Here is a 14,821-nt window from a genome sequence, read left to right as displayed (position 1 = left end):
GCAAACAAACTGCTGGAGAGATCAGGAATTTCATGAGACAAATTGTCATTTCAAACGGACTGCTATCATGAAGCAAAACTTCTGCTTGTGCAATTAACTGTTTTGTGTTATCTGCGCCTTTTGGTTTCTTTCGTTTATATTGCAGTTTAGTAATTACTTGCTAACAATCTAGGAACATGTGTCTGCTGTCTCTGCTAAAACGATTGAAAAGAGTCTGTAGTGTATAAGTTTTTTTCTTCTGGTAGAAGACACAGATACACTGATTATCTTTATGGAGCTGTTTCTGGTTATACCCAGTGACAACATAGCAAGACTTCTATTAAGCAAAAGCGATCTCTCTGCCATGAGAAATCTTGGGGCCCAGTATAAACCTAAAGGCCACCCCCTGTCCTGTCCAACACCATGATCCTCCCACTGTCCCACCCCATGCTCGCAACGGGGCCACTAGGCTTTACACCTCATAATGGGGCCACCAGGCTACAATGCCCCAAAACGGGTCATCCAGGTCCCAAAGCCTGTAAGGGCCTAGGCACGAATGGTGTGCCTCAAGGTACTTCTTCCTGGTAGGGGGCCACAAGGCTGCAGTGGGCCTTGGGGGACCCAGTCATAACCAGCAAAGGTGAAGTAAGCCCAAGACTCAAAGATATTCAGAATACCAGTGATGCCAGTACCTATGCAAACATGGATATTTATTTCTTATAAAGTTTAGGGCTGCAAGAATTTCAATTTTTAACCCACATAAATAAGCACATGAATAAGCAATAATTTTCCGTAGTATAGCCGTATCTAAGAAGAAGAAAAGGTACAGAAAGCTAGACTATAAACCAGATTTTCTCAGTTTCACTAACTATAGACTTTTGCTATTTTCATGTAAAAATGAATATCAATTAGTGTGATAGATTCCTACAAGGTTGTTGAGATATATCTAATTATTAATTGTTTAGGTGAAGATATGTTTCAATATTGAAGATGAAGATTCCATGATAACAAAATGCTAATATGGACAGGAGGATAAAAACATGTTAACCAAACACCCACCCACCATTTTACATTACAGCACCTCAAAATATGATAATGTTGTATATATATGTTGTATATATATATGTTGTATTATCAATAAATAATTTAAAAAATCACCTAAAGCAGGCACATAGTTCCTGTTTCATCAAATATTATAGATTACACCAAGAAATGTATAAAAATTACAAGAAAAAGAAATATGGGGCTTTTGTGGAAAGAGGAAGTCCAGGAGTCTACTACATGGGGAAAGGAAATTCATTGTAAAGCTGATATTTAAATGGTTTTTTTGGTATTTAAAGAAATAATATATTAGTAAATTATTTTTTTCTGCCGATCGCCTCTGTGTCCCTATCTCCTTTTCCCCAGCTGCACTTCTTGTCCTGCCTCTTCTTGTTCTTTAGTCTTCTTTCTTCATCCCATTCTCCTCAGTATCAGCTCTGTTAACCATGCCTCTAGGAGCGCTTCAGCAAAAGGTCGGAGCCTTTGGACACGCCATCTAACAGAATGGAGGAATCCATCATAGCTCCTCTCTTTTGCAGAAGCAGTCCAAGAGGTCAAAATAATGCAGACGGATGAGTCGGACAAGGTAGGGAGATATTGAGACAGAGCATGAGATATAATGAGCGAGAGTGTAAGAGAGTGTGAGAATAAGTGAGTAAGATTGAAAAAGCAATGAAATACAAAAGCACAAGCCTAGTGTGTATACGTGTTTTTATGGGCAGGTGTGTATAAGGTCAAGTGTATGTGTATGAGCTTTGACAGTCTATCCATTACTATTTCTATTTTGGTCATAGTGTGAAAAGAATGATTCATTCTAACATATTTTAACCTAAAGGAACCCATTTCCGCATTGATTCAAATAAAAAAAAGTATAGTGTCCTTCACGGAGTCCAGTAACTTTTTAAATGTCCGCAATGAAAAACAAAAACAAAACAAATGAGTAGTCAAGAGCTTATTTTACACATTTATTTCTAATAAGCAGGAGTATAAGTATAAAACGCCAAGATGCTGGAACACCAGCGCTACCCAAAGGTAAGCTCCTATCCTTAGTGTTGACTTTTATTACAACAATAAAAACATCATTAAAGATGTATGACTTGTTTAACACACTGTTCATCATGCAGAACAATATCAAAAACAGAACTGCATGAAACACCAGTTTTCATCATTGCATCCAATATTTGCTGACATCTTGATTCTATATACATTTAGAATACAATGCATACAGAGTGACAAAGGCCCTTTCCTGTTCCTAATTTCAATACATATTTTGAAATGAAATGTTTATAAGCAAAGAATATTTCTTTGGGTCCTATTCATTTACATTACATATTTGTGATTCTAAAATGCCATATACCTTTGTTCACAGCACAGCAGAATATGGTGGCACCATATAAATCAGTAAGTAATGACAATGCCCCATGTTTGCATTTGTTTTACTGACCCTCTTTCAGCCAAACTATAGGAAAGATCACTTTTGGGCATCTGCATGAATAGAACGTGGGCTTTGGGAACGAGCATTCCCTTGTTCCCAATGCGTTTTCCCTATAGCTGAAACTAGTCCATCCCATTAGCACCCTAGACTGGTAGACATGCTGGAAAAACTTTGCAGGGTAGGCTGGTACCTAGGGTAATGTCCCTTTAAGGATCCAAGGCACCTTATTTGGCCCCCGGCTCCTGCTCACCACACATGCAAAAATAACTCTGTGTCTTCTGTAAAAGATTTTCAAACTGTTATAAAGCAGCCTCCAACAAAGAACTGCCTAGGTCTCCAGTAGCAGTAAGATAGTCCGGTAGCACGAAAGAAGAAGTATCTGGATAAAGATGCACAACAGAGGTTACAAGTGAAAGCAGATTTTATTTAAGAGGTTTTTGATCACCCTTGTACCTCTCGGCAGCTGTTTGCTGGAAACTATGTGTCTTTATTGATTTATGGTGTACATAGTTCCATTTGGAGAACAGTTCTAATCACACACACAGTACATGATGCTGACAAGGGTACTGTTTTGTATAAATAATATATAAACACTGTAACAATAGTACTTTTAGTACAGACAGTGCCTGTTGAGAAAGGGCAGGCCTTGCACATTACACTTAGACATAGTTGACTTAACGGGACAACGTAGCCATCATTTGCACTTTAATAAATAAGACTGCGTGGTCCCTTAAAATGTGTGCAGTCTGTTTTGCAAATGCAGTTGCCACTTTCTCCAGTCGGCTCCAGTGTTGGCTCAGAAGACACGCGACGGATGGGGTCTTTTCAGTCACCAGTGCGCATGTGTGGAAGGTCCTATTCATTTTAATGCAAGTACTTTCCTGCAACTAATTATATAATATTGGTAACAAATAAAAACAAACATGTCCCCCCCCTTAAGGACAATGGGTTGTCCTTAAACCCATTAAAAACAATGCGGGCTTTGTCATGAAGGGGTTAAGGACCAATGACGTACATTGTAAATTATTTTACACTGGCAGGAGTGAATCCCTGCTTGTACATGGGAGATCAGGCTGTTAGACCTAGTCACCCTTTTGACAGCTGGGGCTAAAATGTGTGGCCCTGAGCTGTCAGATTGAATGTGGCAGTGCACAAAGTTATGTTCAAATCAAAGCGATTTAAATGCCCAAATGAAAGTTTGGGTATTTCCTGACAGTGACGTCCCTTTCTGCGGCAGGGACTTGCAGGGGCTGTAGAGACCCCGACTGGGTCTCCTGAACATGTATGCTGCGGCTCCTATGAAGCAGCAAACTGCAATCAGAGTTGTGTAAAATTTATATAAATGTAAAACTGTAACTTGCCATTTTCTTTTAAAAAAAAAAAGCTGTAGTTCTGTAGTGTAAAATAGCTCTGGTCCTGAAGGGGTTAAACCAGTGGACATCACTTCATTTCATAGTATCTGTTATTTCTCTCTTTTTTGTAAAATAGCTATCCTTCTGGCAGCAGCTGATTTGTTCTGGGGGAGGATAAAATACCAGAATAGGGAAGGTATATGATTATTATAGGTTATTTTGCTGAGCTAATTTAATAGAGAGGGAGGCTCTGCTTTAAATTACATCGCTATTGAAAAATGCTTTTTAGGTTTTACTGTTTTAACTTTTAGGATGAACAAATCAAGCCTAAGAAGTGAAAGAACCCATTAGACCTGTAATATGTGTTCTCAGAATCCTGTTAATTCTTTCAATTCAAGCTCCTGTCCCTCCACCCCAGTGATCAAAGTAGGGCTGCAACTAACGATTATTTTAATAATCGATTAATCGGCCGATTATTTTTTCGATTAATCGATTAATCGGATAAAAAAAAACAATATGCAAATTTTTCGTTTATTTAAAAGAATTTAATGAACTGGATGTTAAAAAACAACTTAAAATTTACATTAACATTCTTATTTTGTTATGATGTAATAAAAAACAATATTTTCAAAGTACAAGAACCCAAACACAATATTTATGAAACAAAATAACCCCAAACATTCTGAAAAGAGGTGGACTATTACTGTTCAAGAAACTTTGCCCCAGCACTTTGCACTTTGCACCCAGCACTTTGCACCCAGCACTTTGCACCCAGCACTTTGCACCCAGCACTTTGCACCCAGCACTTTGCACCCAGCCCTGGCACTTTGCACCCAGCACTTTGCACCCAGCACTTTGCCCCAGCCCTGGCACTTTGCATCCAGCACTTTGCACCCAGCATTCAGCACTTTGCACCAGCACTTTGCACTTTGCACCCAGCCCTGGCACTTTGCACCCAGCACTTTGCACCCAGCCCTGGCACTTTGCACCCAGCACTGGCACTTTGCACCCAGCACTTTGCACTGTGCCCCTGCACCCAGTCTCTAACTCTGCCCTGCACCCAGCCCTGCCCCCACATTCTGCCCTGCCCCCACACTCACACTCTGCCCTGCACCCACTCTGCCCTGCACCCACACTCACACCCTGCCCTGCATCCCCACCCCCACTCTGCCCTGCACCCAGTCTCCCACTCTGCTCTGCACCCACACTCACACCCTGCATCCCCACCCCCACTCTGCCCTGCACCCAGTCTCCTGCCCTGCACCCCCCACCCCCACTCTGCCCTGCAACCCCCACCCCCACTCTGCCCTGCACCCCCACCCCCACTCTGCCCTGCACCCACACTCACGAACCGCTCTGTGCGAATGGAGTGGCTCCATTCGCACAGAGCGATTCGCTCTGTGCGAGTGGCTCTGTGCGATCCGTGCACATAGACATGAAGAATACTTACCTCCGGAACGCGTCACATCCGTCACGTAGCTAGAAGGCGGAGACTGCAGAGCGTGTAGCAGAAGCGGGGAACGCTCGCGGAGGTAAGTAAAAGGAGCCGAGTGCTCCAACAACGAATTGATCACTCGATTAATCGATAACGGAAATCGTTATCGATGATTTCCGTTATCGATTATTATCGATTTTATCGATTCGTTGTTTCAGCTCTAGATCAAAGTATAGATAAAAGCAATCTAAGAAGGGCATAGGGTACAGGCTCTAGCACCAATGGTCAATAATAATTAGCACCTTTATTGTTATTATTATTATTATTATTAATGGATTTATATAGTACTATCATGTTTCACACCTTGGTATTTTAAATGTATTGTTAAAATGATTGGAGTACACTTTGCCTGGGACATGTCCTGGGAAATCAGCAGTCGCGGGCAGTGGTCGGCAAGATGTCCATACAGGGACCCCCGCATCCGCCACAAAGAAGTAAACTCAGACCACTGGAAAATGTAAACTCTTTTAAGGCAGTCTTCTCTCTACACTGTGCGACGGGAAGTGATGTCATTTCCGGGTGCGCAGTGCAGCAGGGGAGATAGCTGACTGCCAGGCCGCCAGTAGCGTGTGGGAGGACCCTGGAGGCAATAAGTAGTGGTGGTGGCTTTTTCTGGGGAGCTGGTAAGGGTAGTTAATTGTTAAGATTGAAGCAGAATAGAATGTAGAGCAGAAAAGAAAGGAAAAAAAACAGGCAAGTAAGAATAAAAGAAGACAGCAAGAGAGAAGAATAAATTAAAAATGAGAGAGGGACCTGAAAAACAGAAAAAAGAGGCAGAGAAGTCAGTAAAAGAGGTGCAAAAAAGAGATTAATTTATATTAATCGAATAATTACATATTAGGCAAATAATGGGCAAAGTGGGTGGGACTTTGGGGCAGTGGGTGTGGTCAGTGTAGACAAAGTAATTAATAACTACGCTGCAAAGCGTCCATGGAAATTTTCTTTCAAGAGTTGGCAACTACGGCTCGAGTCACGAGGAGGAAACACACTGGCGGCACACACATGCACGGAAACACTTGTCAGCCTACATGGATAGCTGTGCAAACCTCCTGATATGTAAAGAAAAGCATGACTGTCCCTTTAAGAGCACATCCTGCATATGTCCTGAATAGGAAACTGCTGCACGTTTCAGCAGGATGTGAACGCTGTATAGATGCTTTACCCGACATGCTGGAGTACAGCAACACGACTTCAAATGTCCATTAAACATGTTAGCTGTCATTTATTTAATAAAATGTGCTTTATCCCCTGACATCAATGTCACTATGAACATTAATCTTAGTTACCAGCTGTTAAACCATTAATACAATCTATACAACCCATTTATACAAAAGTAATATTTGATTTTTTTACTTTTCTCGCTAAAATCGATTACCCTTAACGTGCCAAATGGGGCGAGAATCGTAAAACAAAAGTGCTTAAGGTCTATTTAACACACAAGATGTCTGCTTATAGCATTACATATTGTTACCATTTCCTCCTTGTCCTCGGGGCACTGAGAGAGTTAAAGTTTTTTTTTTTTTTTTTAAACAACCAGATAACTGTTCTCGAAGTCACAATTGCGATGAAGTCATTTTATAGGCGCTGCAGTAAACGAAAACTATTTTACATCAGAAGCCTTTTTGCGGCTAAGTAACGAGCTCGCAAATCATATTAACTGCAGAAATTGTGAGCAAATGTTTAAAAAAAACAACTTTTTCAATATTAATCAGATTCATTAAACAGAAATCAATTACGCAGAAGGGTGGATGAGATGGGCCAACAGTTCTGCAATCAATGTTTCTATTTGTAGACGGAAAATATTTTCTTAAAGTTTATGTGTCGGTCTCTGATGGGTCAGTCTTGATTTTTCACCTACATTCTGCATATAAAGGAAGTGAAACTTTAACACCAAAAACTCAAGAGGTTTGCGGATTATACAACAGACTCACTTCCATAAATAAAACCAACAAACCAAATCACAGCACCATCAACTCCGTGAACTAAAAACAACAACAAAAATGATTGAATCACCTTTACACTGTGCGATATTACTGACCGTGTCTCGGACTATAAGAGGGCTTAAAATAAAGCTGGAGATCCCAAAAGAACTGTGGTGCAACCGCCCCTGAGCAGATCGTATTTGGGCTACCAGGATATTATCATGCACACAAGACATGACTAGATTATGTTTGTGCTTCCTCTATGGACTTTATATACAGGTCATGTTTGGGCAATACCGAAAGTGAGTCTGTGTGCCAAATTCATAATAGTCAGGGGAGACCTGGAACCTAATGGCCCTGGGGCCAGTACAGTTGAGTGACCCATTGGCCCCTTACCCCTCCAGTAACTATCATAGACACTAGCACATTAACTTACACACACTTACTGTAACACATACACACTCCCAACCCCACTCTATCACCACATCTCAGTCTTTCAAACCTCACACCCTTTTCTTGCCCAAAGATTTTCCTTATAGCCACGCACGAATAGTCCAAGCGCCTGTGCTGTTACTGAGATCGTATGTGGCACCACTGCGCTCCTGACTCAGAGCAGACCAGTCCAAGTCAGACCAGCCCTGTTTGAAGAATTCAAACTGGCCCTGGGGTAATTGCCCCCTGCCCTCCAGGCCAGCTGACCCCTGCTAATAATACCCATGAAAATGCTTAGAAGGTCCAGGGCATGATCTACTCGGCTAAACAAATAAACCAGATCTGTCAATGGCTTCCTTAATCTTAATGTTCTGAACAAAAAACCGCACAGAAACTTTAAAGAAGTTTTTCAGTTTCTATGGTAACGACCTATCAGTGTCCAACTTTGTTTCATATGACTTTTAAACCGGGGCTTGACAAATCCCAGGAGCCAGGTAGTTTTTTGATCTTGCTCCTAACTTTTTGTACCATATGTCTATGGCTGTACTTCTTTCTGGGTTCTATAAAGCTGACTGCTATACGTATTTGTCTAAACATACTCTGAAAACAATCTTTAGATTATTCATCTATTATCTCCGGGGTGTTAATTAATTTAATTTAATTTAGTACTAGAAATGCAGTAGATGGACCAGTTCCACATGCAAAAACCCTAACGTTTTGCACTCTTGACGCTCATCAGGGAATGTGTTCATATGTTTGTATCCAGAAACATTTTTACTTTCAGATCCCACCCTTTTCTGAAACTTACTCAGATCTACTAGGTCACACTTGCCATCCGGGTTATTTCCAATTTTGCATTTAAATATGGCACCAGGGCTAGTGATGTCAACGTGTGAACTCCAGTTGGACCGTGGAGCACCCACTACAATCCTGGAACAAAAATAAATGGAAAGAATGATTCTCGGTGCATTACCCAGAAACCCTCTGCTGCTTTCATACTGTATAATTATAAAAATTACAGCTGCTACAGCAGAGCTCAAAGACACATCTGTAATTCCAAAAATACCATCATTTACAACACGATTCAAATCTGACATTTTATTACCATTCATTACATATGGAATCATATGCCGTAACTACAGCCCATCAAGCATGAGGTGGTCCACAGCAGCTGAGTTCCCTTAATAAGTCCCCAGTCTTGTTTTAGATCCAGGATAGACATATGCCTATTCCATACATGTATACATTCCCTTACTTTTTTTAACTGCTACCACTTCTGCTAGGAGGCTGGTCCACTTATCCACCACCCTCTCAGTAAAGTACATTTTCCCTAGTTTTAGACTATATTTTTTATATATGTGCAAACAGCATCCGTACAGACAAATCGATCTTGTAGGCTGAGAGTGTCTGGGGTTGCAGTCCACAGCAGCTACAGTCTGCATATCACTTAGCAGAACAGATGTGAAATCTCTGTATCCTTACCACTTATCTTCATTGTAGCTGTGCAGCACAGCTGAGTATCCAAAGAGTGAGCCAGAGGGTCCTTTAAAAAGCAGGCGATCCGATACCTCTATATTGTAAGATTCAGTGGGTCTTGTGATCACAGTCCATGCGAGTACCACAATCCAGATGGGATCCAGTATGAAGGATTTCCAAACTTTGTCCGGCATCCTAATCTCTGCAGAGACAAAGTCCCTCCTTGCTGCTGGGGGAGAGCGATCTGGTTACAGAAAAAAGTAAAGACTAAATAGTTGAGAAAAGTTTGTAAAGTCAGGGAATCCTTCTATCCCCACCGCATACTACCAATTTCCTTCAAGCATGCAGTCAAGCCCCGCCCCTTTATCAGATCCCTTCATGGGATTGGTTCCACCCAACTCCTTGTAATTCCCAAAACTCAGCTCAGTCTCCGCTGCTCTCCCCCTTAATGAAAGGCTGCGCGTGCGGTAATTCATCATGAACTCCACATGGCCCGAGGCGCAAGGAAGCCAGGCCGCTCCGTCCTGTAGCCGTTACATTACAGGGCAGAAACGGTTCCAGACTCTTAGTTAAAAAGGATGTTTATTGCAGATAAAAAAAAAAATCATATGTGTGAGAAACGGAGCCGCCTGGTCGCATAAACGACAGAAAGCTGCCAGCCTCATGCAAATGAAACGGGCCGGCTGATCGCGGCATTTAAACCCATGGGTTATGTCATGCGGGTTGTACTCATATTACGCATGTGTTACAGCTCATACATTCATATCCATGGTGCATGCATACATTGCAAGAAGCAAAACAAATAGTAATATTTTAAATCTAAATATATAAACAAATGCAATATTTACAAATGCTAGCTAGTAATACAAACTACAGTGTCAATGTTTGTATATAAATATATATAAAATATATATGAATACATGTAGATATATAAATACATCATATATATATATAATTATATACAGGGCCCTCCTCTAATATTGGCACTCTTGGTAAATATGAGCAAAGCAGGCTTTATTTATTGTTTGACCTTTTGATCTTTTCTTCAAAATATACACAAAAGTAACTATTCTCTCATAGATATGAAACAATTGCAAACACAACGCAGGTTTATCCAAACAGAACTGGAAATCTATGCGTGGCACAATTATTGACACCCCTATGAATTCATTTGAGAAACATGTATTAGTAATTAGTTAGTAAGCTGTAATTTACCTCCATGGCCTCAATGCTCTGTATGCTGAGGCATGACTTCATGGTCTCTTAAAAAAACACATGGGGTATGGCTATGGAGGCTGTACTCACTTTGACCTTAGTAGTGTAACTGGGGCAGTTACAAGGGACATCTCTGATCTATAAATCCCAAAAGAGCCCATAGAGTAACAAAGCCATAGGGAGCCTGATTCCCTAACAGGGAGATCTGTCCTTGGGTAAACGATAGAGTGGCTACCACCCTAGGTCTTGTCTAGAATATGCCACTATGAGTATGCATGTATGTATACATGTTACTGAGCCCTTGTCTTGAATCAATTAAATGGGAACTCGGCTCTGGACAACTCACAGAGCTGCTTAATGGATAGGGAATTCCTTGTGAGTTTTGATTTTGCGTTGACGCTGTGTTGGCTCGAGCTCTTTCATATTTCAGGTCGTCTATAATCTGGCGGGTGTGATCCTTAATACTTTTCTCAAAGTCCCAGTACTTCCAAATGCACACCAATCTCTAAACTCTGTGCAGACATTATTACATCATTCATCAAGTATGATCCAATCTCTGTGCGCGAAAAAAATATCAACACTTTACTAGAAATAAGTATACAGTATGTGTGTGTGTGTTTTAAATATGCAAAAATACACTGCACTTGTGTAGCATTATGTATTAGAATTTGACATATACAAAAGTAGATTTAAATCAATATCCTAGAATTCAATAACAAATTTGCTTTTGTGTTATTTTAGAGATTTATTATCTATTCAAGGTAATTTCTCTAAAATGAGGTCCTGTCACAACTCGTACCATAACTTAATGCAGTCTTTGAAACTACCTATAAGTTGTGCTTTGTGTTTGCCAATCAGTGTTTTATGTCATGAACTTATCCTTCATCTCTTTACCCCACCTTTACGACAGGCACTTCAAGTACAGTAGGAAGCATAACAAGAAGCATTAATTATTATGATGGTGCTATATAAAAATCAAATAATAATTGATATGCTTTAAATTGTGTAAAACTGCACTTATTTGATGATGAAATGTCACTAGAAATGTTAAATACTGAATACTTGCCAAATTGTATAGATGCATGTTCCGGTTTAAAACAATAGTGCATTATATTTCATACTTGTAATTGGCCCTCTTTATTTTGATATGTTTTCTTTGGCTGGAAAGTGTTTTCATTCATGACTTTGGACATGACCTACAAGATGAAGTATATTGTGGAGTGTGTACTGAGAGAAAAAAAACACAGTTTTTAACAGTTTTAATACCAGATAGGAGTGAGTAACCCACTGCGATGCTCTGGCACGGAAAATATTTAAACTCAGGTTAATTAATCAGTATCTAGTTGGAATTCGTTATCCTTATACAGTAGGGCTGTGTTACAGTAGTTCCATAGTTCCTTGAGAGCTGTAAATAGGTTGAGAATATTGCTTATTCGTGTAGATAATTAGCCACACACATGTGCCTGAGATCCCCTGTGTGCTAATGGATAGACTTCTGGTGCAATGCCACCAGCCACAAAGCAGGAGCTGCCCTATGTAGGCTACTGTGAACAGAGCAGGACCACAGTACACAAACCTGCAACAGCACATGGGAGCAGAACATGGCATACATATTATGTGTATATGCACACTTACTGTATATGTACTGCTTATTTGGACAGTCATCTCACCAGCTGTTCCTGGACATTTCAATCTTTAAAGTGAGTTAATATATCTGTATATAGAGTGCATAAGGAAAACACATGGGCATTGGAGACTCTACAACCTTGTTTAGTTCACATTGGAGTCAAACCCCAAAGAGGTAAATTTGGGCACATTTGGAAAACCCAACATAATGGCTGGGAATTGCTCAGGGCTGTGTTTATACCCGCCCCCCATTTAGCCATCTCCTATTCCACACAACACTAGACTCTCACTTTTATGTTTAAATAGACTTCTTTATTAAGGATGGCTTAATAATACAAAGCTGTCATGCTTAGCTGTTTAGTGCCAAGTGCACAGCTCTCCTCAACTAACAGAGCACTCAGACTCAGACTTCAAACTAATCATACAACATTTCTCCACATTCCTTGAAAACATTCTAAATTAAGTCAGATGTTTACCATAAAACATGTAGGTGCCAACCCCTGCAAGGGAACTCCAATTAGTCGGGTTGTGTTAGGCTGGGGATGCTAAACATAACCAGGCAGGGGTAATGCCTTGTAGGTCTTCTATATAACATACTAGTACAAAGAGCCAGTTGGTTAATGAGGTTTAACGTGTATACTAAACATAAACACAGTTAATTATTTATATCCTTTTTCTATTTAACTAATGCTTTCCATTTTGGTTTAAGTGTATTGTTTTATTTCCTTGTTTACTTTTTTGTATTTGGGTTTTTTCCCACAAGGTAGACTTGGTCAGTATTCTAAAACCAGAGGTAATGATGCTCCATTTAAGAGAGAAAAAAGACGGTGAATCGGATAATTGGACAGTGTGGTGTTTAAGGAGGCCACTAATATGCATTTAGCATTTGCTGAATCTAGATAGAACCTGCAAAAAATATACTGCTTGGGAAAAAGCTCTCTGGCTCTAATATGTGTAAGCATCTCTAAAATGATATTGTGACATCTTCATTTTGACCAAGATCAAGTATGTTTTCAGTTAACGGAGAGAGTCCTGAACTGTGCATACACACCATTCAAAAAAGCCTTTCATTGCTAGGACAAATTAAAAAAGCAAAATACAAGCCATAAATACATACATTAACATATACAACATGACACAATTGGTGCCCAGCATCTTTAAGTGACCACCCTAAAACACAACCTATTGCCCAATGCTGTGGAGAAAAGCCTATTAAGAGATAATGACCATAGACTATTAAATGAAGTCCTTATAAAAAAAGCCATGAGATTATAAAGGGCTATGGCTTGTACTACTTGACTTTTATCTTGATATATAATTTGACCGGTCTCATTCGTCTATTATTAACCTGCTAACCAATACTGCTTATAAAGCATTTACGCTAAAGCAGAATACCCTGAGGTGACCTGCGGTGACCTTAAACTGTCTCACAAATGTGAGTAAAAGGATTGTTAGTAATAATCTTGCATCATTCTGGTTGTTATAGCCCTCTAATTCCTACCTTGCACGGGCATTTGTGTATATGCAGAGCAGTGCGTTACTACATTGGCAGTGAGACAGTGTTATAAAACATATGCAACAATGTTATAAAGTAAAATTGTGATGTTTAATACAGGTAGTGTGATGATGCACTCTTTGTACTCTTTGTAATGGTTACATATATATATTTTTATATACAATACATTTTTATTAAAAAGGGATACGAAAAGGAAAATAGGGAGGGGAGAGATAAAAAAAAATGTAATGGTTATATTTTTAACCATTTTGTATGGTTGTACGGCTGATTCTAGACTGTACATGCATTAAATCTGTATGTTGGACTGGTTAACTGCACCCATTTTAGATTTGTATTTCCAGGTCGAATCTCTAATCTCATACCTATATCTAGGTCAAACTCCCTCCCATCTTCAACGGTGCTGTCACGTCTACCACAAGCCAGAGCACTCCCCGCGGAAGTTCTTCTCCTGGAGGAGTGCGCAGAGACGCAACACCCAGGTATTCGATGATCCCAACAGTGAGGAGGCCCCTGGAGTAGGTAGATATGGAGAGGTAGATAGTGTCTGGGTACAGCTGGAGAGATCTCCACCAAAATAGTGTAGGAGGAGAGCAAAACAAACGCAGAGTCAAACGAGCCAGGGGTCATACACAGGACGGGTAGTCAGCCAGAAGGTGGGTCAGATCCGAAGCGGGTAGTCAGACGATCCAGGTCATACACAGGACGGGTAGTCAGCCAGAAGGTGGTTCAAATCCAAAGCGGGTAGTCAGACGATCCAGGTCATACACGTAGAGGAACAAACACAGCCAAATCGTAGAGCAGAGGGTAGTCAGGACAAGCCAAAGGGTCAGATAACTCATAGAACGCACAGCAACGGTAACCAGCAAAAGACCACACCAGGGTACCGGTAACAGGGCTTCCGGATTTTTAAATTTGGCGCCAGTAGACACCACGCCCCCAACGCTGACGTCACACGCGCCCCCTACCTGCCAAAACGCGGCAGCTGCAGCTAAACCTAGCTGCAGTTACGCGCATGTCCAGCAGGGGGAGCACGACCGCAATGCCGAGCACCCGGCCGACGCTTCCTCCTGACCTCGCCACGAGGTAAGTGTAGCGGCGAGCCGGGAGCCGAGCGGACGGACGCAGGACGACGGGGGACAGCGGATCCACGGGAGCAGGTGACAGGTGCACTGTGACATCCCCGCTCTGTCTGTCACAAACTGACTACCATATATGACCTATTTCTCTCTCATGCCTTTAGCCTCCTTGCTCTTACTGAAACCTGGATCCTCTGCGCAGATATTACCTCTTATGCTGCACTCTTCTTTGGGGGCCTAGACTTCAGCTCCACTC

At 40.9% G+C, this 14,821-nt stretch overlaps 1 protein-coding gene across 1 annotated transcript in view; it reads right to left on the bottom strand.

Moving 5' to 3' along the window:
* Positions 1-9,430, bottom strand: part of ITGA4 (integrin subunit alpha 4) — a 49,501-nt gene extending 40,071 nt beyond the window's left edge. Inside the window, exons 1-2 of the mRNA XM_053471944.1 lie at positions 9,139-9,430; positions 8,465-8,586 (exon numbers count right to left, since the gene is read on the bottom strand). Of these exons, the coding sequence (XP_053327919.1) occupies positions 8,465-8,586; positions 9,139-9,326 (310 nt within the window). The 5' untranslated portion in view covers positions 9,327-9,430. The remainder of the gene's footprint in view (positions 1-8,464; positions 8,587-9,138) is intronic.
* Between the last annotated feature and the right edge of the window lie 5,391 nt (positions 9,431-14,821).

Source organism: Spea bombifrons, chromosome 7 (genome assembly GCF_027358695.1).
Source record: "Spea bombifrons isolate aSpeBom1 chromosome 7, aSpeBom1.2.pri, whole genome shotgun sequence".
Taxonomy (NCBI): Eukaryota; Metazoa; Chordata; class Amphibia; order Anura; family Pelobatidae; genus Spea; species Spea bombifrons.
Note: the sequence above shows the minus strand (reverse complement) of the source record. Positions and strands in the feature narration are given on the sequence as shown.